The following is a 26,433-nucleotide window of genomic DNA, read 5'->3' on the forward strand; positions in this document are numbered from 1 at the left end:
TGCATGCAACTGTTTTATGTAGGCTATCTGAAGGATAATATTCTCATATTTGTCAAAGCCTTGCCAAGATCTGTTCCACTGCAGACAATATCCATTGCCCATAGTATCATATATTTTAGAGAAATTAAGGGTAGTAGCAACAGATGTATGTTGACGGGATGTAGAATTCTTCTGCTGAGGCTCTCTGGTAAAAAAAAAAAAATAGGAACCACTGCTTCAAAGCATCATTTTATTTTTCAAAGGTATGACCAATCCTGCACTAACGATGGAAAATGAAACTTAGTCATGCAAGTACAAGAGAGAAATTCTGGATCTTTAAAGTAAGTTGTTCTTTTTAAAAATAAACTTTCTTGACACCTTTATAATTTAATAAATCTCTCTTTTATAATCTTCTGTAGTTCATGATCTGCATGTGATTTAGATTGTGGACACATGATAGTCGTTACATCAGAACCCTTTGTTTTTCATACTGGTGTACTTTTAATGCTTTGTTGTAGTTAAGAATTGTTGATGAGAGGATGAGGGATTCCTCGACAACATCAGCATCCATTGACCAGCTGTTCCAGTCCACTGCACCGTGGATGTGCCAGAAGATATTTCAAGATCTAATTTAGCTGTCTCTGTATCATCACTTGAAATATAAGACCCGTTACCATCTCTTACATGTATGAAAAGAATGTTTTGGGTAACACAAATTATTGTTAAAATTCAAAAGGAATTTCTTGAAGATTACACATTGGGAAAGCAGGTAGTCTTTCCTTAAGACGTACAGGTCAACACCTAGTCCTTTTTAAAGGACTAGGTTAAAAGGGGGATTTTTGCATTGGCATTGATAGCTCAGGTGAGTGTAACCTATTTTCATATAACCTGAACCTGTTCTTATGGCAATTCTTGAATCTTTTAAGTTTTGCCTCTGGTTTCCACATACAAGTTATCTTTAACCATGCAAATATATTCTCAACTTTTAGCAATTGATTTGGGGAGCTTAGTAGGCTAGAATGATTGGACTGTATTTTGAATCCTACCTTCAGCTGGGTTAGTCATACTTTTAAATTTAAACTAACCTCAGTTAGATAGGTTGGATAAGTTTTAGGAAAGGTTTTGTTTGATGCTAATATAATAGTACCCCCCCTCCCCACTTTATACATGACTCACCTACTTCTAGCTAGGCTACAATTTCTCTTAAATCATACAGGGGAAGCAGAAGACAAACTCTATCCTCAATTTATGTGCATGTAAAACATGATCGGAGCAAAGTTTAGTGAAACTATAAATGTGTGATTGTTTACTATTCAGTTATTCAACCTTATTAGGAGTGTTTGATATTAATATTCCTTGAGACTGCTAGGCTTCAAAAGCTTAACCTAAATTTTGTGCCTTTAAGAGGCTCCATTTTAACTATATGAATCTTTTCTCAGTTTGATTTAGCATCCTTAAATTGCTGCATTCCTCATCATTACCCTGATGATGTACATATAAGATGTATATTATCATGTAGAACATACTAAAATTAATTACTGTGATGACTACACTCTGGATTATGAAGCCAAGTGGGCTTGCAGAGACCCTTTTTATTTTAAATGAAACTAACAGTTGTTTAGGCTTTTGTAGGATTTGTCAGACATTTCTGAAGCCAAGAAAACTGAAGTTTCATAATACGTTTTTTATCAGTGCCTTTGCATGCACGGTATCTCAGATGATATTATATACATTTAATGGATCACATAAAATACACTGTGCTGTTTACATAAAATAGGTGGTAATATTTAATTCCAAGATGGTTTGTAGAAGTTGGTAATATTATGAGCAGAGGAAATTATACGTAACTCACAAGGGTGTATTTGTGAAACAAATTGCCACTTTAAAATCAGTTGGGTAGTCAGATTTTTAAATTATTATAGACACAGTAGGATGCATATCTGGCTCCGTGACTTACCCTACAGCTGCAGTTGCACCAAGTAAAAATATTTTTTCAAAAGCAGGAGGACCATTAGAGCCCAGTTCCTGAGTGAATCACTGTTAATGTTTTTCTGAAACATTAAGAACGTTATTTCCTATTCTTCAGGCAACAAAGAAGACTTGGAGGATTACTTCAAAATTATTCACCCATGTAAATAAGGTTCTATTAAAGTGAAATGGTATGATGTCTCTGACATCATTGCCATTATAACTGGAAGGCCGCCCCCCACCCCCACAACCCCTATCTACATTTTAATCCAAATGAGTCGTTACAGGTTCAATCACCAGAAGTGCCAGAATATGACCCTGGGATATTTGAGATCATTGTGATCTGCATTACATAGTTTTACACAGTATGTGCAGACGTGTTTTGCAGCCAATAGTTTCTATAGCATAATGTTGTATTTACTTAGTATTCAGTGTTGAAAGTGGTCATGAGAATCACAGGGACCGAATGGAAAAGACTGGTACTTTCATTGCTTCATCATAATGCACATTGTGATGTGTATTCTGGTTATGCAGGGCTGCCTTTGATACTTTACCAGCATTCATTAAAATGTGTATAAAATGAAGGGGAAAGCTGAAATTCAGTTTTCGTGGGACACATTTATTACAGATAAAAAATCTATCTTATAGTATTTTTCAGTAAAATTCAGACTATCAGAGCACGTTTTAAATATGGCTCACATTGCTGCATCATGGAAAGGAAGATTGATGACTGTGTCTGATTCCAGTATTTAAACATACCTCCTGGGAAAGTGGGGTTCATGCAAAAGATTGAGTCAGCCTATGATGGGTGTAAATGCATTATCATGATGCACTTTTTCCAGCTAATTCAGATGTCACACATAATTATTAAGGTAGGAATGGCTGTTTTACATCCTGACCGTATTTTCTTGAATGTAAATATCAGTGCTATCTGTGAACGATGAGGCTTCACAATAAAAGCGTGTGGGATTAGGGAGTGAGCAAATAGCAGAAGTGGGTGTCATAGGTAGTAAGTGGTGATGTAGGTATGGCTACTGCAGAATTTTAGAGGAGCTCTATGACTTCCTGTTTCTGGAAATGCAAATTTCAAATTCCTTCATAAATTATAGTACAGGAGAAAGCAATCTTTTCTCACTCCACCTCCACCTGCATGGCTAAAACACTGATTAACTGAAAACTAGGACTCTCACTTTAATTAAAGACATTTTGGTCAATTGTGTGGGTTTTGGCTGACTGGTCAATTTAATCTGCTGATTAAATTTGCATAAACTTTTACACAGGTAAAAACAATAATTTTGAAGGAAGAAATATACTTTTGTTTTTAGATGAACTATTCCCTCCAATGTATAATGGAAGGGAAATGTCTCTTAAGAAGCTGCTTGCTGTCTTAAGTTTGTAGAAGTAATTATGTTTTCAAATGTCTGTTTTTAAAGCTGTTGCCCTATTTAGCAGAGGACACATTTTTAGGTGATTAAAATGTTGGAGTGCTTTAATTACATGATCAATCATTGCAGCCCTATTAAAACATTTTGGTTATGTGACAAGGATTCAAAATACTCCTTTTAAATGCTTTCATAGTTCAGATTCCATTACAGCACATAGGGAGTAACACGTCACTATATGAAACAAAATATTAATACACCCATTAGGAACTACTTGGTCAGCCTATGTATTGAATTCTTTCCTTCAGAATTAATAGTTCTTATTTAATGTGTAAAACAGTATGTATTTCGCATATGCCACTATTATATGGAATGCAAAGTACTAGTAGATATGCTTCTAGTACGTACAAATATATATGCCTACAGAGCTAGTAGTACTATGATTGTGCTATACATTGCTTTTACACAATTGCTGGCTTATCCCATCTGCCCCTTTTTCAGGTGAAGATGTTTTTTCAGCCCCAAATGCATTTACATTTTAATAACCCACCTGTATGTGCTGGACACAAACATTTCTAATCTTCCCAGAGCATGAGTGATAGCTGTTTAGCAGGTGATCTGTCACCTCACCTGTTAATGTCAGCTCTAGGAGCACTGGGAGTACTTGTACAAACTTTAAAAAAAAAAAAAAAACACAGACTGATCTGTAAAGTAAAGCCATGTCCTGTGCATCCAGGGCACAAAGGAAAGTGAGCTGAGAGACGACACAGGGAGTACTTGACTCTAGCTTACAATAAATTTTATGAGTGTGCTTTTTCACCTTTATGAAGCTGGCAAAGGAGGGACAGTGTGACCCATCCATGTTCAGTTAGCAAATATTATTTATTTTTGCAGGCTTGTAACTTTCAGGTTATTTCACAAAGGTAAAGGTAAATGGGACTAATTAAGAGTGTGCACTGCCTAATCCTTTGCTAGCTTCCATCTTTACATTTTGAACACCAAACAATTTTGAGCTAGCTTGTCAAGATAACGTTTAAATCTTCTCCCCACCTCAAACCTCATCTAACCTAATCCTTTATGGACTAAAAGGTTTGGCAGAACTGAAAAACTCACACAGGTCATCCAAGACAACAGACAATACAAAATGTACAAGTTGAGAGTAAAGCTAAATAATGCTATAGATTACTGTGTTTTGTTTTTTTCAAATTGGTGACAAGGTACTAATTTTGAAAATACGGCTTTTTAAAAGTCCTATATAATTAAAGCTAAAATTCTGACCTAAGGCCAGAAATGTTTTTTACTGCTTTAATAGAGGATGCACTGTTACAATGGCTTTTAAGATGGAGAGTTCTGGGTTCAGTTACTTGTTTTCATAGATTACAATCTGCATTATCCCCAGCCAACATTGCCAATGGTTAGGGGTGATGGAGGTGTGGTCCAGTGAATATCTGAAGGGGTACAGCTCTCCCATACCTGCCAAAGAAGAAACTTCATGTGAATTGCAGATATGTTGAACTAGTTAGGAAACAATTTGTGGCTAGAATTTGTTCCTACTCCTTCTCAGTGTTTTCACCAGTGCCAAGACCACTGCTTCAGAGACTTACTGTTATTTAATGCACCAGAAACTGTAACAATTGGGACTCCTTCAATTCGCAACATAGGAAAACTATTTGAAAACTTGAGAGAAGGATTTTGTTCTGGTGTTAAACTAAAGTAAGAGCTGTAACATTGCAAAAAACAAAAACACCCTTTTCTTCCCCAAACCTACAAGCCAGATGCAATTAAAGAATGGCACCTGTCACTGAAGACACTATACACAGCTCACAACCTATTCTGTATTGAAGGGGGGAAACATTTGGGTGTGAAAGCTCCTTGTCAGTACTGTACATCTCAACATTCCAAAAACAGCACTTGTATAACTTGGTTACCCAGTTGAATTAAAGTGGGCCATGATGGAACCCAGAAAATATCTGTATATTGCCCCACAGAAGTTAACTCCAGTGATTGACTGGTTACTCTATAGTTAAATTACTTTAAATGACTATAAGATGAATGTTTGTTTATAAAATGGCCAGGTGAAAAAAACCATTGTACAGTGTGACTGTTACAAATTAGCCTTTTGGACTACTCAGGGTACTGCGATTGGACAAACTTTACTTCACCTCTGAAAGGAATCAGTTTTTGAGGACACAGATGACATTACTCTGTAGGTATGCTCTGCTGGTGATTTGTTTGCTCCTCTTCCTGCTTTACTTCTTCAGTGATGCTGTCAAGACTTTTGAAGCAGAATGAGGAATCCTAGCTTCCAAAATGCTCTGGTCCAGAACTGCTTTTAACTGGGTCATCCCTGCAATGAAAACACATTCCCAATGCTTGCCTGAGTACATGTTTGCTACGAAGCAACAGTGTACATATAACTACCGGTCTTGCAAAGAAGAGCTTCTTGCATTGCTTTTGTTTGTACTCTGTAAAGCAGTATTATGTATTTTTGTATCATATCTTGCTGCTGGGGAAAATAAGAATAAAAGAGACAAATGACAAAGATTCTGCCTCTGAATTTGAGAACTGGAAAGGGCCATGTGCAACAACCCAAGCAGTGGCACTGAAAATGTTTTACTAACATGGCTAGCACACAAAACATGCACCATTCACAGCTGGTGCAAGTTTTATCAACTGTTACCAGATACGATTTTTCCCACTGCCCAACAGAGACTTTGGTCAGCCTACTGCTGGCCTTTGGTCACCAAATGAATTTCCCACAAGGGAATGCAGGCCTTGACCTCAAGCAGGTTGCCCACTCCTACAACAAAGCTAAGTAAGCATATCAGCAACTGAAGCCTCTAGAACCAAATATATCAAGTGGTCCCTTCCACACCCAGAGCAAGACATGGAATAGTGATTGTGGCACCAAGACTTACCTGTAGTTCATGGTGGGGATCAGGATCTGGCCCACCTACTCAGCCATCCTGGCTGGGGATCACAGGGTCCCCGTTCCTAAAGTAAGTAAGATTAGTGTATCCGGTGGAGGGGCATCTAGAACATACTATGTCCTACACCAAATATCAGATTATGTTTTGAACAGCAGACTGGACTGGGGACAACAAAACTGGAATTAAATTATTGCCGCAGGTAATAAATCCAAAGGGATTAATTGGGCACAATGATATACCAGTAAAAGCTTTCAAAACAAAACAAAACTACAAGTCTGCAGATATGTAAGAAAACACTTTTGAAGCCTTTATTTACAAAAGCTTTTAAAAACAAATACCCTCTTATGCAAATGTCTGTTATTGTTTTTTAAAAAGGACCACCCACAGTTACATCACTGTAACTTCTTGAGGAGAGAGAGGAAAACAGGTTAAAGTACATGGTAAACAAATCAATTTAGGATTTACTCTTGCTGATTTTCAGTGTGGGCGATACACACGAGATGCTGCCACAGGCACTCCATCATTTCAGGTTAGGGTTTAGCTATTCAATACCAATTGAAGTCCTCCTGCACAACTGCTTCAAATGAGCATGCTCTGCATGGTTAAGAAAGTACTTTGTGGTCCTTTAATAAAACAATGTATTTATAAAATATATTGCTTAGACTCAAAAAAATAAACTAACCTTACAAGCCTCCGGTAGCTTTATTAGGTACAAATAGATTTTGTTGTTTTACAACAAATATCTTTTGTATCAGCTACCAAAAGGGCACACCTATCTTCCTTTTATTTAGCTCATTATCAAGTTGGCTTCAAATCTTTGGATCTTGTCCTCATACGGACTTGTGTTCATCTATTCAAGTAGAAAATAAATACGGTTTTAAAATAGAAAGTATTTGTAGGAAATAGCTTCCTGTAACAGGAATAAGGAACTGGATCCACAATGTGAACTGTTAAATCTTACTGCAATCTCCATCATTTCAATTATTCTGCTCAAAAGCAAAATAGGACACAGTTGTCCCCAAAGGCTGTACAGCTTTTTTCCAGATACAGGAGGAAAATTTGACAAGGAACCTCTCCGAAACACACCCTATTGAATTGAACAGAGCACAAATCAGACACCAGGCAAGAGCTTCTCAATTCAGTGGAGTACACCCAAGAGAGATTCTGATGGCACCATCTAGTTATTTTCATCACACAGCAGTGCGAAACTGGCAAACTAATCGTAAGCCGGCGTGTGCAGGGCACACCTGGAAGACTGGACACCAGTTTAGATATGAGCAGCTGCTAGGATTTCAGTAGTTCTGAACAAGATTATGCAGTGAATATGAGCTTTTCTAATGAATTTGCAACTTTGTGTGTTCAACCAAGAGGATTAACATTTTGTCTGGGCCAGGGGAGGGGGCAGAACCAGAACTTCAGAAAAAACAGAGGATGTGACTGAGAGAGTCAGTCTTCTAAAGTGCAAATGTGATGGTCCACAACCTTGAATAGCTAAAACTCCTGTACACCAGAAGGGATAAAGAAATGTGGAAATTGGTTACAATCAGTGCTAGTTCAGTTTGGGGAAAGGGGTGAGGGAGATAATAAACCAATACTAAGACCAATTAAAGTTTACCAGAAATTTCATTATCATTTTAGCTTTCTTCTACCCGCCACGCTGCTCCTACATGTGCTTATGTACAGATGGGCAAAGTACAAGGCCACATTTAACCCAGAAATGCCTACACCTTAAGGTCAAAAAACTGGGATAGGAACAGTCAGGTTTAGTACATACAAAGGCATAAAAGGAAGTGTGCCAAGGGGAAGAGAAGGCCTTATTGTCCCAAGGGATTCAACCAGAGATAAAACCTATGTACAAGCACGTGGAGCTCAGAAAAAGCAGCTTCCCATTTCATGTCATGATTGCTTGTTGGCTTCTTCTTCATATGCATTTCCTGTCCCATTCTGTACATATGAGGAACCAGAACCGAGACCGTACAAGTGACCACAGTACTTTGCATCATCAATGTGATCTTCGAAGAACATCTGGAGACAATTCAAAACCACAAGTCAGTGAGAAAGCTAAGGAGGAGAAAGCTAAGTGGCAGGATCTATCTTGTCACAAAAGGACATTCCAGACTGCTCTGCTCAGAACAAACTGTGGCCCCACACACTGTTCTTCCATTTTTATGCATTCAATCAATCCATGAGAGGGCATACTGCTTGCCCACATCACATTTATTGGGAAAGGCTATGCTATGGACAATAGCAGAACACCTCCTTTGCATGTAGAACATCCCTGTTCAATCCCTGACATCTTGAGGTATGAGTGAAAAAGACTTCTACCTGAAACCCTAGTGAGCCACTGGCAGGAACCAGCTGGCAGTAAATCACACTGTAAGTTGGAGTTAACTCTTTATTAGCAAGAACACAATTTGCACAGACTTGGTGCTCATCCCCAGTAGGCCTTGCCCATGGATCAGTTACCAAGACAAAGTTCCCACCTCCTCACAGCTGCTCACGTTCCCCTTTTTCCAAGCAATCTGAGACCGCATCTGTGAGCAGCCAACCTCTCCTCTGCCCTTTGCATGCCACTTCTGGTTCTGGGAGAGAAGGTGGGAGGGAAGCTTGTAGCAGCATGAGGAGGAGACACCCATAATCCTTCATCAGCCAGAATCATCTCTGCCTCTTCACCTCCCTCTTCTCCTGCTTGACCTTTCACCTCTGATTCTGGACTTCTCTCTGTCACAGACTCTCCCACTTTGCTAAGCCCAGTTACCTCTTCAGCTTCCAACACCCCTTCTTCCCAGTCTTGACCACTCATTGTTGTCCCGCCATCACTCCCTGGGCTCTGAGCCTGGTTCCCCAGCTGGTTCCTCCCACCATCCCTAGGCAGTCCAAGCAGCCACTATCAGTGTTGACAGTACTGAGCTAGAGAGACCAATGGTCTGACTCGATATAAGGCTGATTCCTTTTGTATGTGCGAGGCAGGTGAAGCTGGGACCTGCCTTTTGGTCAAAGGCACACACAAACTGGCATTGAGGGCAGACTGCAGAGAGTAAGCTGCCACTTAGCCACTGCTTCTGCCAAAGAGAGGAACTACCTTGCACTCTGAGAAGCCTATTTCCAGGGTTAGCTTCACTAGGCCCAACCCCAGTGGCAAGTTAAATAACAATTATTCATCCAAAGGGCTCATACCAACCAAACCCCCAAGCACCTACCTCTCTCATTTTGAAGAAGGCCATGCCAGTTAGTAGAGAATCGGATCCTGCTTGATGCTGCGGTCCTATCCTCTCCAGCTCCAACTGCTCAGCAACTTCTTGCAATCCACCCTGAAAGAGAAGATGGCAGCACAATCAGAAGATTGTAAGTTATGACCTCTGGTAATAAAACAGGTGAGGAATTGGTTTCCGCCCCATTAGCTTATGTAACTTTCTGAAGCAAGGAATGCACAGTGGTCACACAACCGAAAAGCCATGCTTTTTCTTGGAATCATGATGTTAGCTAAAGATACAATTTCACTGAAGCCTTCGCAAATGAGGAAAGGAATGCCTTTCAGCACTCCTATTTATTTACGCTTGTATTGTTGCTTTTAAATCCACTGGAAATAAAACCGAAAAGACATATATTGGAAGTACTACATGGCCCATGTCAGAATCATGCATAATTAGAGTTTTCTCCCCCACTGTTACAACCATGTGCAGGAGGGAGTGTCGTGCGCTCAAGCCCAGGAGAAGGCCCACAAACTTGCTAAATGACAGTACCGTGGTGCCTCGCAAGACGAAATTAATTCGTTCCGTGAGTTTTTTCGTCTTGCGATTTTTTCGTCTTGCGAAGCACGGATTTTGGAAAAGCTTCAAAAATCACCAAAGTCTTCAAAAACCTCAAAAAAGGCTACCACACCGCGTGCTATGAGTTGCTCCTCGAAGTGAATGCACAGTTTTAAGAAAATGGAAACAAACTTGCAAGACAAAGGAAACAAACTTGCAAGATGTTTTCGTCTTGCAAAGCAAGCCCATAGGGAAATCCGTCTTGCGAAGCAACTCAAAAAACGAAAAACTCTTTCGTTTTGCGAGTTTTTCGTCTTACGAGGCATTCGTCTTGCAAGGTACCACTGTACTGAACAAGTCTGTATGATGCAGACGAGTCTGTATAATGCAGACATTGTGCCTGAGCAGAGGTTTCTAGTGATTTGCCTAGGCATGAGACCAGCAGTTTTTAGGATGGAAGAGCAACAGATAGGGGCTTTAATAGAACCACTACTTTGGTTTAGGAAAATTAGGAGGAGACTACAAGGTCATGGATTCAATCCCCATAGGGCCAGCTGCATATTCCTACAATGCAGAGGGTTGGACTACATGATCCTAAGTGTTCCAATTCTATGACCTATACAATGGGGGGGGGGGGAAACATTGCCGGGATGCATGTTTTACTCCCAAAATCCCTACAACCTACGCTCAAATGATTTAATTTTCTTCATATTCAACTACCCAAAACATTGGAGAATCAAGGAAAAGACTTCTTCAGAAATTAAGGTTATGAACTTCAAAGAGTCCAGAATCACTATAATTGCTGTACTATAGGATCCATAAACAGGAACCTTTTAATAAAACAAATGCATCAAGGAATCCAAATAAATTAAGTCCTTCCCCATCCACCATTTTCGAAATGATACCATGCAAATTTAGAATATGTAGTGCATTCTTCAAGCTATACTGGCTTGAGGGTCTACTCATTACGTACATAATTACAGTGGTACCTCGGGTTAAGTACTTAATTCGCTCCAGAGGTCCGTACTTAACCTGAAACTGTTCTTAACCTGAAGCACCACTTTAGCTAATGGGACTTCCTGCTGCCGCTGCACCACTGGAGCACGATTTCTGTTCTCATCCTGAAGCAAAGTTCTTAACCCAAGGTACTATTTCTGGTTTAGCGGAGTCTGTAACCTGAAGTGTATGTAACCTGAAGCGTATGTAACCCGAGGTACCACTGTAATAAATGTGATGCTGATGATATTGATATTGATAATGATGATGATAATAAAAGATCCAATGTACTCAGTCAAACACTATTAACAAAAAAATTGCAACTCCAAACTATATTATTTCCACCATTTGTCCAAAGATGCCAGGGCAGTGTACAACATAATCCACACAGAATAAAAATAATACACAGCATAATAATAACATCATCATAATAGTCCCAACACACATTTAACAGGCCATATACCATTTAATGGCTGAAGGCCTGAGTAAAGATGAATGTTTTTGCCTGGTGCCTAAAGACATACAATGATAGCGCCAGGCAAGCCTCTCTGGGGAGAGCATTCCACAGACAGGGAGCCACCACAGAAAAGGCCCACTCTCACGTTGTCACTCTCCGAATCTCTCAGGGAGGAGGGACATAGAGAAGAGACTTAGATGACAAGTGCAGGGTCCAGATTGGTGTACATAAGATCTAATGCAAGGAGAAGGAACCTCCAGAGTTGTTGGACAACAATCCTATAATCCCTGGTCATTCGCTACGGTGGCTGGGGCTGATGATAGCTAGGTCTAACTGTAGCAATTTATAGACAACACTGTAAAGGTAAAAGACAAGACAAAAGCTGACTTGTGGACATTCTTCATCCATAAAAAGGTTTATTCCTAAAAATGCTGTTTAATCTCTGTTAAAAAGGCATTGGTAAATTTACCTTGAGATTTTTGCAACTCTTCATAAGGTACTTCACATCATAAATGACAGGGAAAAATAATCTCAGAATCTCAAAGAAGTCCAGCTCTTCCTCAGGTAAATTGGAATTCGTCAAGATCTTGATCAAATAACCAAAGTCATAGCCACTGCAAAGCAATTATGAACAGAAACAAAACAAAAACACCTAAGTTTAGTCAGGTTGTCATTCCAGAGATTCTTCTCTTTAAAAGAAATACTGCAACGCCCAGGCATATGTATTCTCTTCAAGACGCTAAATTCATTATTATTATTATCATTATTATTAAGAAGAAAGGCAGGGGAAGTTCTGTTGCAAAGCCGGAAGCCCTTGTGCCAATGGAACTACTTTGCTGGATACTGGCCAATGTAACCATCTGCAAGAGATAGTTAATCCTATAGCATACCAAATGAGTCTGTACTATAATCTTCCTTAAGAGGCTATTTTAAAAGAAAATGCATTAAATGTATATTTCACAGTGGTGATATTGTGGATATGACAGCCAATAAGCAATATGAATATGAAGAGAATTCTTAAGAAACCTTTAAGAAATATTGCTTTTATATCTATCTACTGAGCAACTAAATCTACTGCTGTTCCCTGTTTATAGGACAGAGTATGAAATAACAATTTAAACCTACGTTCTCCTATATTTTACCAAGACCTTTTGTTTAAGATAGTCAAGTCAAAATAGACCCAATGAAATCAATGAACTTTAGCTACTTAAATCCGTTGGTTTCAATGAGTCTACTTTAAGTATGACAAAGACCAGATAGCACCCTAAATTATTAACTATGTTACATTACAAATTAAACAACCTTAGGTCTACATCAGAGCTTTCCAAACTTTTCATGTTTGGTGATACACTTTTTAGATGTGCATCATTTTGCGACACAGTAATTCAGTTTTATTTGCAAACAGGAGGTTAAACTAACCCCTTTCCAGCCCCAGGAGGAGTATGGGGAGCGTTCGCACAACACAGCTACACACTGCAGCCAACACACTAACGTGTCGCAACAGAGAGTTTTGAAAGCTCTGGTCTACATCAATAGTCGATAATATTTTGCAAGACAAAGCTGGTGGTTTATATTCTAAATATATTCACTATAGTTTGACAAAATATGCATTGAAGTGTTTTAGAAATTACCCAGTGCTCCAAAAATTCAAATTCAGCTCTTCCATCTGATACAGAATTTCTTAGTTTATTGTTACATTCCAGTTTTTCCTAAGCTTCTGCAGTTTTTGTAAAATTTTAATATTGCTTATTGAATGCCTTGCATTGTTCCTCCCGTTATTTTCACAGCTAAGCCACCAATTTCCTAGGTTTCTAAGCACGCCTTTAAATCAGTAGTCGTTCAAGCTTTTCAGGCCCCAGGGCCCATTTTTAACTGAAATATCCATTTGGGGACCCATTTCTTAATCTTTTACCATATATGTACATGGTGGTAGTCCTCCTGTTACAACCCACACGTTGAAGGCCAGTGTCTTAGATCATGTGTTAGTTTATTCAGCTCCGGCCCTTGAGCTGATACGGCTCATCTTGATCCTGAGCCCAGCAGAGTATGATCCCATAGTCCGCAAACGAAAGGGTGAAGCAGGTATGGTGCTACATTGCTAAACTTTATTTCTAAGCTATACCGAGAACACACAAATGTACATCTTGCCTCTGTGAGAGCAGAGAGCAACTCCAACAAAGAAACGACAGAACAAAGAAACAGGAAACCAGTGAACGTCACATCCAGTCTCCCTTTCTGTGAGAATCCAACAGTATCTGGACTCTGTGGAGTGTAAACACAGTCTTGTGACTGCAGGCAACTGCTCAGTGAGGAAACAGAAACTAACATCGAGGCCTAACCCAATTCATGCTTACTCGTTAATTAAGTCCCACTACTTTAAATTGGAACTTACTCCCAAGTATGCACAAGATTACAGTCCATGGCAACCTAAACACACCAGTACACCCCACTGAATGCAATGGGAGCCACTTGTGTATAGATGCACTGTTAGTAAACTTACCTACAGAGTTAATGTTACTAACATCTCCTGCGATTTCTCTGATGGTATTTAATGCATCCTTCCAACCATTTTATACGATATTACACTGTTAGCACATGCATGTCAATCCAGCATCAATGGTTTGACAAAACCAACAACTGACAGAAGTGCAACTATATATTCTTTTAGTTTTTGCATAATACACTAAAATTAAGACCTTGCAAAGTTTTCTTAATTGCAAAAATAATCAAGGCAGTCCTTTTTACATAAATATGACTAATAAATATTCATCTGTGAGTCATAGTTGTTGTTGTTTTTTTGCCTTCTACTGCCATAGGATTACAAATTGAGAAATTTTGTGTGTCTCCATATTCAATAAAAAGTTGTTGAAAACTAGCTTGATTTTAATACATCTTGTACTTCTTCGGCAAAGGGTTAACTAGGTTCCTTATTTGCATGTACTGAAAGAAATCTAGTCAAATATTCTTGCATGTGATCACTTATGTATGCCCAGAATTCATTATCACACGTAAATCTAATTAGATTTACATTTTTCCAAACAATAGAACTGCTGAGTATCCTTAGAATATCAAAATCTGAATGACTCAGAATAAAAGCTAGGGACATGCATTAATGTTGATAGGTTTGTATCCATCCCATATATTAAAATACTGCACATTAAAATAGTCTCCCTTTATTATTCATTCTCCTTTTCTTTTCTTTGTCAATACTCCACCTGAATTACTATCCAAAGTCTCCCATTATTGGCAAAATAGTCAGTAATGCTGCATGATAACAGTTTTGTAAAGTGTAGGATTGCCAGCCCATCATTTTAAATTTTGTTTCATAAAGTGCATTCTTACATGAATTTAGGTAATACCACATGAATTTAGGTAATATTACATTTTTATCAATGTAACTCTTTCAATCACTTTAGACCGCATGGCCTGCAGGGTTACATAGAAATAAAACAGACAATTAAAAATATATTATGTTGCTGAGAAATCATTAATTCTAAATTAATAATTCTGACTTATTAAAAACCACTGCTAATATTTTCACAGCCACCCTATCTTGGTCTGATATGGAGTGTTCACATTGTCATTGTACTCAAGCATTTACAATACAGAACTCTGATTCATCAAGGAAAACTGGATACAAGATTACTAGAAATTCAATGTGATGCCTTTTTTTTTTTTTTTTGGCCATATCCGAAGCCTGCTCGCTATGCTTGAGGAAACATTCTTCACTGCCTGCTTGTAATATTTGACCATTGCTGCCTTAAAACACAATTTCTATAAATTAATCCTCATTCACAGAAGACTTTCTACTAACAGAATTTTTCATATAACATTTCAGCAGCTAAAGCAAAAGTTAAAACTGTTGGGCAGCGATTCAAACTGATCAGATTTTTAATGGGACAGAAATTGGAACTGCCAAGTTACATAGCTGGATACAAATCTTGAAATTATCTACACTTATTTTATTACCAGCACAATAGTTGAATTCCAAATATTTCTAACCTATCCCTATCAACTGCTCAACCTGATAATATCATTTATTACACCAGATTTTTAAAAGCTATGTCTACTTACACAAAGCAGAACTGAAACATAGCTAATGGCCTCTTGTCTAAATGAACTTTTTCTTCTGCCATTGGAGGTATTAAAAACAAGTTCTTAAACACCTTGGCCACAAGGTACAGTACCCATCTCAGGAGCTGAAAGCCCTTTTCATTTTAAAATGGTTGTGCCACTCAAGCATGCTGAAATGCAATAAGAAATGAATGAGCACCATAGATTATGTCCATAGCTGGTCTTGAACAAGATGTCCTTTTTCAAATTAAGATACCTCTGTTAGCAACTTTTCCCAGAAAACTCATCAGTATGCATACAGGCCAGAACTAAAACTCAAAGAGGAACTTCCCACACAACCGCTCGACAGGAGAGAGGTATTCTTTCAAAACAGTTAACAACACACACTGTGGAATAAGCCGGCAAACAAATGTTCCTAATTGCTTTCAGCCTACTTTGTGTGGCAGCAGTGAGCCCAGCAGTGGAGAAACAAATTCCCCAGGTGATGAGACTGGCTCAAATCATTAGTGTGCTTACACAGGTATCTAGACTGCAATCCAAACCCTTCAAAAGTTTATTTTGACCACTTGATTTAACTGATCCTTCAGGGGTGGGGAGAAGCCAAAAGACTAGTTTATTGGCACCAGATAAGAAAATAATCCATGCAGCAACCAAATTAAAAAGTTTAATTTTTTTCCAATATTTGGCATTACAGTTAAAATAGAAGGGTCGAATTTTCCCTACCAGTATTATCATATGGGTCTTCAGAGCTGCACTGAATTTGGATTTTCCAACGATGTTAATCAACTAATTCCAGTTTTCATTTACCTGCTAAGCGTACACAAAGGGTAGAGATATGTGGCTGTTCCTTCCTCTGACCTGGGAAACTGTCAAAGCAAAATAGAAAAATACAGTGCTCCCTCTCTACAAGGCTGACACTTTAGTGCCTCATTTTAAGATACAAATTATTAGTTTCCAACTGGAGCCAAAGCGTAGAGATTTAACTTAAAAGCAGAAAAGCCTTTACGACAAAATCACTTTGCCATATCCACACCTCATCCAACCCTGACTTTCCAATCGCAATTAATGGGGGCAGTTATTTGGTATTACAGTTTCAGGAAAAAGTTAAAGAACATTAGTTATATATTAGTTATATTAGTTAATGCTGCATTTACCTATGAAATGAAAGCCACTTGACTCCTTCGCAAAGCACGACACCTGACGTCATAAGAAGTTCAGCAAAGTACTGAGTCTCAATTCCTTCATCCTCATGTTTTTTGAACTGGATTCCAGATGTTGTTAATAGCTCTATTGAATCTTGGGCATACATGTCTTCTCTAGGAGAAACACGATGGGGAAAGATTCACACTTGAAATAAAGAAATCTTGAGATAAACAGTTTAAACCAAAATCTAGGAGAAATTGCACATTAAATCATGAAAACGGATGAACATCAATAAAGGATCACAGCATTATTAAGGTTTACAGCTTCATCTTACAACTGTGTTCAAACATCAAGGTAAACTATAGTTAATGAACATGAAGTTAATGAACTATGAACACGACACCCTCTGGCTTTTTTTTAACATTCTGGCCTAACCAGAATGTTAACTCCAGACAAACCACAACATGATGTCAAGGTTGGTTTTTAGCTTCCTGATCATGGTTTGAGCAAAACAAGCCAGGATCCCTAGTTCAGGCATAACACATGACTCGTTGCTCCTGCTTGCCCTGAGGGAGGAACAAAGTGGGAGCGATCTTGCATTTATTGTAAGCCAGTAACTAGGGGGACGCAGGTGGCGCTGTGGGTTAAAGCATCAGCGCCTAGGACTTGCCGATTGAAAGGTCGGCGGTTCGAATCCCTGCGGCGGGGTGCGCTCCCGCTGCTCGGTCCCAGCGCCTGCCAACCTAGCAGTTCGAAAGCACCTCCGGGTGCAAGTAGATAAATAGGGACCGCTTACCGGCGGGAAGGTAAACAGCGTTTCCGTGTGCGGCTCTGGCTCGCCAGAGCAGCGATGTCACGCTGGCCACGTGACCCGGAAGTGTCTCCGGACAGCGCTGGCCCTTGGCCTCTTAAGTGAGATGGGCGCACAACCCCAGAGTCTGTCAAGACTGGCCCGTACAGGCAGGGGTACCTTTACCTTTACCTTTAACTATGGTTTGCCCTGACGTGAAGAGGGCCTCTGCTTGTCCAATGAGAAGTACCGTATTTTTCGCTCCATAGGACGCACTTTTCCCCCTCCAAAAATGAAGGGGAAATGTGTGTGCGTCCTATGGTGCGAATGCAGGCTTTCGCTGAAGCCTGGAGAGCGAGAGGCATCGGTGCGCACCGACCCCTCTCGCTCTCCAGGCTTCAGGAAGCTATCCGCAAGCCTTGCAAGCCCGGCGGGAGTTCCCGCGAGCTCACGAGGCTTGCGGGCAGCAGCCTGCAGCCCCAGCAAGTGTCCACAAGCCTTGCGCGCCCGGCGGGAGGTCCCGCCGAGCGCACGAGGCTTGGGGCGGCAGCCTGTTGCCCGAAGCACAGGGAGCCCTCCGGAGGGCTCCCCGTACTTCGGGCGAATGTCTGCAAGCCTTGCGCGCCCGGCAGGAGCTCCCGCCGGGCGCGCGAGGCTTGGGGCGGCAGCCTGTTGCCCGAAGCACATGGAAGCCCTCCGGAGGGCTCCCCGTGCTTCGGGCAAGTGTCTGCAAGCCTTGCGCGCCCGGCAGGAGGTCCCGCCGGGCGCGCGAGGCTTGGGGCGGCAGAAGGGTCTCCTTCTGTTCCTTCTCCAGGTTCGCTGAAGGGCGATGCCCCTTCTCCCTCTCTGCGCAGCACCTCTCCTGTGAAGGAGGGGCGCTGGGCAGAGAGAGAGAAGGCGCACTGCTCCTTCAGCGACGCGTCTATCCTGGCTTCTGCTTTAGCCCTGCTGCACAGCCTCTTTGGGCAGGGGGAGCCTTCATCCCGCTGCCCTGAAGAGGCTTGGCGCGGTTACCCGAGAAGCCAGAACAGCCACACGGTATCCCAGAAGCCAGATCCCTCTTGCTGTTCTGGCTTCTGGGGTTCAGAATAATTTTTTCTTGTTTTCCGCCTACCAAAACTAGGTGCGCCCTATCGTCCGGTGCGCCCTATGGTGCGAAAAATACGGTAAATCCCTCTGAGTTTTATAGGACTTACTCCCAAGTAAGTGTGTGCATGATTGTAACCTAAATTCATGATTTCTAACTGAAGACTCTGCAAATTATGGGAAAATCCTTCTCCATACAGCACTCTCATTTACTTCAAGGATATTCATTTGTTTTTTTAAAAATGTAATCTCTAAGCATTCACATAAAAGCCAGAGAAAATGCAGTTGTATATCCTAATTAAAACTGAGCAATGTACCGTATTTTTTGCTCTATAGGACGCACCGGATGATAGGACGCACCTAGTTTGGGGGGGAGGAAACAAGAAGAAAAAAATTCTGAACCCCAGAAGCCAGAACAGCAAGAGGGATCTGGCTTCTGGGATAGCCTCTTGCTATTCTGGCTTCGGGGACAGCCTGTGAAGCCTCCGCAGGGCAGCAGGGTGAAGGCACCCCGCTGCCCTGCGGAGGCTTTGCGCAGCCATCCCCAAGCTAGAACAGCGAGACGGAGCGCTGCGCAGCGCTCCGTCCCCCTGTTCTGGCTTTGGGCTTAGCCGCACAGCCTGCATTCGCTCCATAAGATGCACACACATTTTCCCTTACTTTTTAGAAGGGGACAAGTGCGTCCTATAGAACGAAAAATACGGTATGTAACAAAAATGGAAAAATTAAGAGGCAGACTCCAGGAAAGCTTGGATAAATATTAAAGAGGCTTTTAAAGGTCATCACTGTCCCTGTCTCACAAATCAGAGCATTCCTGAGGGTGAGTGCTATCACTGAGAAGGCCCATTGCTGCATTGTCACCAAGTCACAATCTGCACCATCTTCTTAGAAGATCTTAAAGTTCAGCTTGATCTACTGGCATCACAAAGCTCTGTTTGCTTCCTAGGGACTATGTACCACGAAATTCATGAAAAGTGTAAACCCAACTTTGGACTGAGGTTTGTATCTTATGGCTCACAGTTTACATCACTGGTGTATCACAAAAGCTTTCTTATCACTTTGAGAGACAAGTCATATCCGAGAAGTCAAGCCATCTGTTCAGCCCCAGCTTGAAAGAGAGCTAGCTGATTATGTTTGCTTAAAGACGCTGCGATTCTATGCACACAATGAACTCAGGGGAATGTAATTCCAAGTAAATATGCACTGCCCTGGACTAGTCAGCTGCAATGAGAAGCATGCTAACTTGGAGGCAAATCCCAGTGCCACCAATGGGACAGACTTCCAAGAAAACATGCTTCGAGTTGGAATGCAAGGCTACCCTCTTAAATACATTGCCCCTTTACACTATAATCAATCATCACCATCTCCATAGCACTGCTCAATAAACAAGGTTAAGTGAATTCAAAAGCAAGGCTAGAGTTCCCTTAAACTCCCAAGTGGTGCATACAAGATTTTGCAAAGAAAGAAAACCCCTTCAATTTACTGGATACAGTTTTGCAAACTAGCATACATTTTTCTTATAAAAGAACTGCTGCAATTTGGCAAAATGATAGGAACATTTGCTTACAATGAAATAAGTCACCAAGCTCAGTTCTAGGCTCTGCACAGCTTTTAGGGGCAAAACTATCACACACACACAAGGGAACACCTGCCCCCTTGATTATAGGATTTTTCATCAGCTCTGCTGCTTCAGTAGAGGAGCCACCACACAGGTTTTGGTGAAGAATACTCACCCACCCCACTATTTGTGCCCAAGCTAAAATTTATTTCTAGGCTGGCTAAGAATACATCAAACTGGCTTCTCCTTGCATTTAAAAGGTAATAGGACAGAGCCTTCAAGCTGTGTCCTGACTGCCTTGCACAGGATAGTATGTCTGGATTAACCACTTTAAGCTAAATTCTGTTAATATCACTGGTTTGTTTCTGGAGAAGCACAAGCTTTAAAGGGGATTATCCCACCTTTGCCTTCCCATTGAAATGCCATTCCTGAGGATCCAGTTAAATGAGATTTAAAAGCCTGAACAAAATTACAGGTATAAATATACACATACGCAGGCAAGGGTTGCAACTTACGTTAAATTAAATTTAAAATTAAATTGCCATGTTGAAGTTCCTGGAGGGTATTCGCCTTGTTCATTCATGAAAGTCAACCCTAATTGAATTATCTTTAGTAAGTCCACGTTACAGCGGAGCAGTTGATACTGATAGTCTGCATTACTTCTGAATTCTCCAATAGGCCGTGCAACTACACCTGGAAACTCTGTGTCCTGAAAAATTAAAGCACAAAGACCAAAGGCAAAATATAAAAAGCTACTAAAGCTCACAAAATTTGTTTAAATGCTTCAGAAAGCCCTGAATGCTTTCCTGAGAACAAGCATCAGGTGTGGGAACACACACTCGTTTGCAGTTAATCCCAGTCCCTTGGGTACCAGAAAAACATTGTAGCCAATTTGGATTATGGACTGGTGCATTTGTTTGTCATAATTTTAGAATAACACTCAAATGTTGTAGTTGCAACATTAGACTTGTCAACAAAGGCAGGATGGTACTTAAACATGCCATTCCATATTACGTCCCACCCATGCCTCTTTTCCTTGCATGTTGGATTGATACAAGTTGTTAGGGCATGTCATTTTAGGGGCCAAACTTAATTTTTGCACATTTCTTCAGTGAAGTAAATAATAAAAATAATAATATAACTGCAAGTGCTTTGCAATCATAGGTATAAAAGGTAAAGGGACCCCTGACCATTAGGTCCAGTCGTGACCAACTCTGGGGTTGCGACACTCATCTCGCTCTATAGCCTGTGGGAGCCGGCGTACAGCTTCCGGGTCATGTGGCCAGCATGACTAAGCCGCTTCTGGCGAACCAGAGCAGCGCACAGAAACGCCATTTACCTTCCTGCCAGAGCGGTACCTATTTATCTACTTGCACTTTGACGTGCTTTCGAACAGCTAGCTTGGCAGGAGCAGGGACCAAGCAACGGGAGCTCACCCCGTCGCGGGGATTCGAACCGCCGACCTTCCGATCGGCAAGCCCTAGACTCTGTGGTTTAACCCACAGCGCCACCCGTGTCCAATCATAGGTCTAGGGTGGTATATAAATTCAATCAATCAATCAATCAATCAAATCAATTTAGCCAAAATATCATTTGAATTCCCAAGTCGTGTTTCAGCTTTTCAGCAACCCTCATTTTTGGAATATGAAAATTGAAAAATTCAACATGCCCTAACAAGGTGCAACATTTGGGATAGGGAAGCCTGTGGCCTCCCAGATGTTACTGAACTCCCATAACTTCAGACCACCAGGCATGCTGGTCAGCCAGAGCTGATGGGGGCTGAATTCCATTATCATCTGGCAGGCCAGATTCCCCATCCCTGCCTTATGTTGTGCTGATTTACTGAAGCAAACACACTGTTCTGAATTACTGCACTGGTGCAAGGACTCCCATACAATCTGCTCCTAGCCATTATTTGCAATAAACAAGACTATTAAGATACAGAATGATTTTTTCATGAATATAGAGCAAATTGAAATATATAAAATGGTCATTCATAGAAATATATAGCCAACCTTGGTTTTTTACACTGGTGTAGAAACAGCACACTAGGAAACTCATTAGTTTGTACACAAAAAACATTGTTTCTTTTGTAAATATCAGCTTGCCAAAATTACTGGTTCAAAAAGAACTGAGGTGGGTATAAGCACATGAGAAAAATAAATTAAGAAAACAGTGTACTTTATTGCTAATGAGAATATTCATTTTCTCTGAGTCTGTCTGTTAGCTCTTCAGCAAGTGTTTAGATATCTCAATTCTGCTCGGTGGAATAAGCCAGCTTCATAACCTATGTTCTGAAACTGGCCTATAAGGAAAACTTGCTAGTTTATTTTAAACCAGAAACCCTGGTTCAAATTTAACACTAAGCCAGGAATCAGTGAAAGTGAACTAAATCTGCTCATGTCCTCTTCACCGCCATGTGAAAGGAATACCAGTAGTTTTCGGAGTGCTAAGCAATGGTTTAGTATTGCAAGCCCAATTTTCTGTTGATAGAGTCATCTTCCATAAATGTCTGTTCCTCCTTTAAAACCATCTAAGTCAGTGACCATCACTTTACTTTGTGACAGTAAATTTCACAATTATGGATTGTGTGAAGAAGTTATAAATCTACTGCCAATATATTTCCCTGCATGACCCTGAGCTCTGATGTTTTGAGAACATGAAAAACTTCAGTCTGTGAAAAGAAGAACATGTTCCCAAACCATGTAACCATATCATCCATCCTTTTCACATGATCTCTTGATTTTAAATGGTATCCGTAAAACACAATCCCCAGCCAGAACAACCAGCAAAAACACTGTAAAGATAACATAAGCATTGTTCCTTACTTGGGAATAAGTTTCAGATTATATGGGGTTTGATTCCAACTAAATATCTGAGATTGTAGTCTTCTGTTATTCTTGAATATCTAAATTATCTTCTCTACATTTTCCCCTTCCAAATAATTTTCAAGGACTAGTTCCAGCCCAAACAAAGAAGGTCACAAATATCCCAACATCATACCATGGCAACATAGTTAAACTTCCGTATAACTTGACGAATTTTCTTCATCTCTTCATCCAGGTTGCAAGCCCAAACTTCACAAATTCTTTGGCTGTGATCTACTGTAGCTGCTGGCATAGTTGGGAGGTTTCAGATACCAGACATCAAAAAGGTATATTTGACAAAGAGTCCGTTTCATAAAACAGGTTTTGGTTATATATCTAAAGAGATTTAAAAAGAGAGAGAGTTATTCCAAATTCACAAGTAGAACAAAATACATCTATTTCAAAATCATGAAAAATGAATCTGGTAATCACATATTTCATTTATTTAAAAAGATGGTGAATGTACTGGTCTTGTTCACAGGAGCAAAATCAGATATGTTTATGCTAACTCTTCCCCATAGATACACTGATTAACAAATCATCAGAAGGCAAAGAGGTGTCTCAGGTAGAAACAATTGGCTGTTAGATAAATGTCAATGCAATACTGCAAAAAACTATATGTTCAGCTATCAATGAGCGATTTATTTCAATGGGACTTGCTTCCAAATATGCTTAGGATGGCATCCTTTAACAACTGACAATACCTATTTGTTCTACTCAACTTTAAATGTCTCCGTTAAGACAAGCTCATGTAACTAGTTAAGATGGATAGCAACAAAGAAGACTGCTGCTTATACATGCACCGACACAAAATAAAATGGGACTGTGTCAGTGGGTCAAGAGGTGAGCAGGTTAACAAGAGTTTCATGTCCTGCTGCCAAAAAAGCAAGCTCACTTCCTGGGTGTGACAAAAGGAAAATAACAGGAACAACAGCTAGATAAAGTATACCTTCTTCTGGCACAAATTTCTGCAACCCACAGTACACATGGAGGGTGAAACAAACATAAAAGAGAGAGATGCACTGGAACTTTTCAAAATTTATAAAAATGCAGAAGTTACAGAACCTAGAACAGATGTTTATTACAAAAAACACCAGAAAAATTCAAGGCACCCTGTTACTTGGGAAATGGAACATTTTTAACTAGCACCTAGGAACGTGAAGTATTGCTCAGCATAATTCAAGGTTGGCTCCCTGGAATCCAAAATATTATTCCAGTCAAAACAATAAAGCAATGCGGAGAGAGCTGAGCATGCAGGTTTTCAATTGTATTTACAGCATGTAGCAAGATAAAAAATTCCAAAAAAATCAGAATGCAAAGGTCACACTGATCATAGGGAAGCTGTATTTCCAAGTCCTGGCTTTTAGCCTAGTCACAGAACCATAGAGAGTAGCTTCCTATATAATCCACACATGCTACCTTCCAGTGCATTAAAAAAAATTCAGAGTGTACATTTGCTGGCACTAGATCACCACTACAAGTGTTATTTTTGAAGTATTCATGGAGAGTTAAAAGCAAAAAAATGACTATAGCAGCAGATGTTTCCCATAAGCTAACAACCAACACAACTCTAGAACATCCAAAGCTTACACAGACATGATGTTTCTGAATGACAGAATTGACCTGATGCATAAATGAAGATATTTTTAAAAAGTAAAATATCTATTGCGGCATGTGCTTTTAAGGGCCAAGAACGCACTTTTGTCAGATCTATAGACGGGGCAGTAACCAACTAGCTTGTTCTATCAGTGCAAAGCTTTCTGCCCGGACGCTGAGGTCCAGCGCCGAGGGCCTTCTGGCGGTTCCCTCATTGCGAGAAGCAAAGCTACAGGGAACCAGGCAGAGGGCCTTCTCGGTAGTGGCGCCCGCCCTGTGGAACGCCCTTCCAGCAGATGTCAAAGACATCTTAAGGCAGCCCTGTTCAGGGAAGTTTTTAACGTGTGATATTTTACTGTATTTTTGGTTTCTATGGAAGCCGCCCAGAGTGGCTGGGGAGGCCCAGCCAGATGGGCGGGGTATAAATAATAAATTATTATTATTATTATTATTATTATTATTATTACACTTGTACAATGAAACTTCATTCCCCAAGTGCCCCTAAATCTGTTCATGGGGGAATGGGTTTTCCTCATACACCTAGTGCATCTTTCTAGATAGTAAAATTTCCTTACCACCCACCAGTGCTCAATGGAAGGAGGATTCAGCTTGTGCTGTAGAACCCCCTACCGCCCACCTAGAATCCTGAAACGCCCGGTAGGGACCAGGTTGACAACCCCTGTTCTAGAGGGATGTTGCATGCAAGGAGAGGGAGAAATTCTGCTGCACAAGCGGAATTCCTTACTCTGGTGCCCGGAGTTAGTGGTATTCAATGAAGGTGGTATCCAACCACGTTTTACTTCAAGTAGTCCCACTAAAACGAATGGAGCTTACATTAGTTTCAGTCGGTCTACCCTAAGTAAAAACTTAGCGGAATACCAACCACAGCCATTTAAATGGGTCGGTATACTGATCACTTTCCTCAACTACTTCAACACACACTGACACCTGCGCCACCACAAATTATTATTATTATTTATTGAATTTATATACCTGGAGGTCTCAGGGTGGTTCACAGAGCAATATCAAAATATACAATATAAATAAAAACAACAACCCAATAACAACCCCTCCTTGCCAATTGAGTCTACAGAGAGAATGTAAGCAGCAACGATTCAAGAGACAACGGGTGGGCAAGCAACCTATCCCTTTTTGTAAATACTCCTTTTGGCATTGTCTTTAGAAAAAATGGAAAAGTGGGTAGGTGGGTGGAGAGCGCGCGCATGGAAGGACGGGAAGGCGAAACTAAAAGCGCGACCCCGGCCATGCACACGGGGCAGGCAGTTGCTCGCCCATCTGGCCAGGTGCGGAGGGCCGTCGCTGCAGGCCACGCTGACTGTCGGCGTGGGGCTGGCATTTCCCCTCAGGCTTTCCAAGCGCGAAAGGCCGAGGCGACCAAGTGGGGTTCATTTTTTTATGCCGTGAACCGCCCTGAGGTCTGCGGGCGAAGGGCGGTATACACATGTAACTGATAGCAAGGAATAAGAATAAAAGAAAAAGCGGGCGCGTGAAAACCTCCTGCCCACCCTCCTCGCGAGGCCCATCCTAGGGAGCAGCAGCCCCCGGCCCTCTCCCACTCCCAACTTTCCCTCAGGAGCGGCTCCAGCCCTGCTTGCTCCCTTCCCAACGCCCGGAAACGCCGCCGCCGCCGCCGCCACTTACCGGAAGAGAGGACGGCTCCTCACGCGGAGCGGAGGGAGCGGGAGGCGGGCCTAGCTGGGACCCGGCGGCGGAGGCAGCCCCAGCGCGACGACGTGCGGGGAAAGCTGCCGCTACTGCTGCCCCCCGGCCGCCCAGCGCACAAAGCCATTACGTCATCGCCGCGCGCCGCGCCGCGCAACCTTTCAACTCTCGGCGC

At 41.1% G+C, this 26,433-nt stretch overlaps 2 protein-coding genes across 3 annotated transcripts in view; one reads left to right on the forward strand and one right to left on the reverse strand.

Annotated features, from left to right (window-relative positions):
- ZDHHC2 (zDHHC palmitoyltransferase 2) overlaps nucleotides 1-5,871 on the forward strand; it is a 27,325-nt gene extending 21,454 nt beyond the window's left edge. Inside the window, exons 12-13 of the mRNA XM_079989819.1 lie at nucleotides 243-320; nucleotides 498-5,871. Coding sequence (XP_079845945.1) covers nucleotides 243-283 — 41 coding nt within the window. The 3' untranslated portion in view covers nucleotides 284-320; nucleotides 498-5,871. The remainder of the gene's footprint in view (nucleotides 1-242; nucleotides 321-497) is intronic.
- Nucleotides 4,013-26,430, reverse strand: CNOT7 (CCR4-NOT transcription complex subunit 7). Of its 2 annotated transcripts, XM_079989847.1 has the most exons (7): nucleotides 26,238-26,430; nucleotides 23,116-23,315; nucleotides 20,628-20,821; nucleotides 16,690-16,851; nucleotides 11,931-12,075; nucleotides 9,460-9,570; nucleotides 4,013-8,284 (listed from the first exon to the last, which is right to left on the reverse strand). In XM_079989847.1, exons 2-7 carry the CDS (start codon nucleotides 23,230-23,232, stop codon nucleotides 8,156-8,158), a joined length of 858 nt encoding a protein of 285 aa, XP_079845973.1. In that variant the 5' UTR covers nucleotides 23,233-23,315; nucleotides 26,238-26,430; the 3' UTR covers nucleotides 4,013-8,155. The 2 variants fall into 2 exon arrangements, with proteins under 2 accessions (XP_079845973.1, XP_079845974.1); XM_079989848.1 differs by lacking the exons at nucleotides 23,116-23,315; nucleotides 26,238-26,430 and adding an exon at nucleotides 22,941-23,098.
- Between the last annotated feature and the right edge of the window lie 3 nt (nucleotides 26,431-26,433).

This window comes from Podarcis cretensis, assembly GCF_951804945.1.
Source record: "Podarcis cretensis genome assembly, chromosome: 9".
Classification (NCBI taxonomy): Eukaryota; Metazoa; Chordata; class Lepidosauria; order Squamata; family Lacertidae; genus Podarcis; species Podarcis cretensis.

Bases quoted from the DNA above. Each gene is read 5' to 3' on its own strand.
- CNOT7 (XM_079989847.1), bottom strand. From the start codon at position 23,232: ATGCCAGCAGCTACAGTAGATCACAGCCAAAGAATTTGTGAAGTTTGG. The intron at 12,076-16,689 runs GTAAATGCAGCA...ATTGCTTTGCAG, and splicing joins AAGTGGCTTTCATTTCATAG to TGGCTATGACTTTGGTTATT. The intron at 8,285-9,459 runs GTAGGTGCTTGG...AATTGTCTCCAG, and splicing joins CCTTCTTCAAAATGAGAGAG to ATGTTCTTCGAAGATCACAT.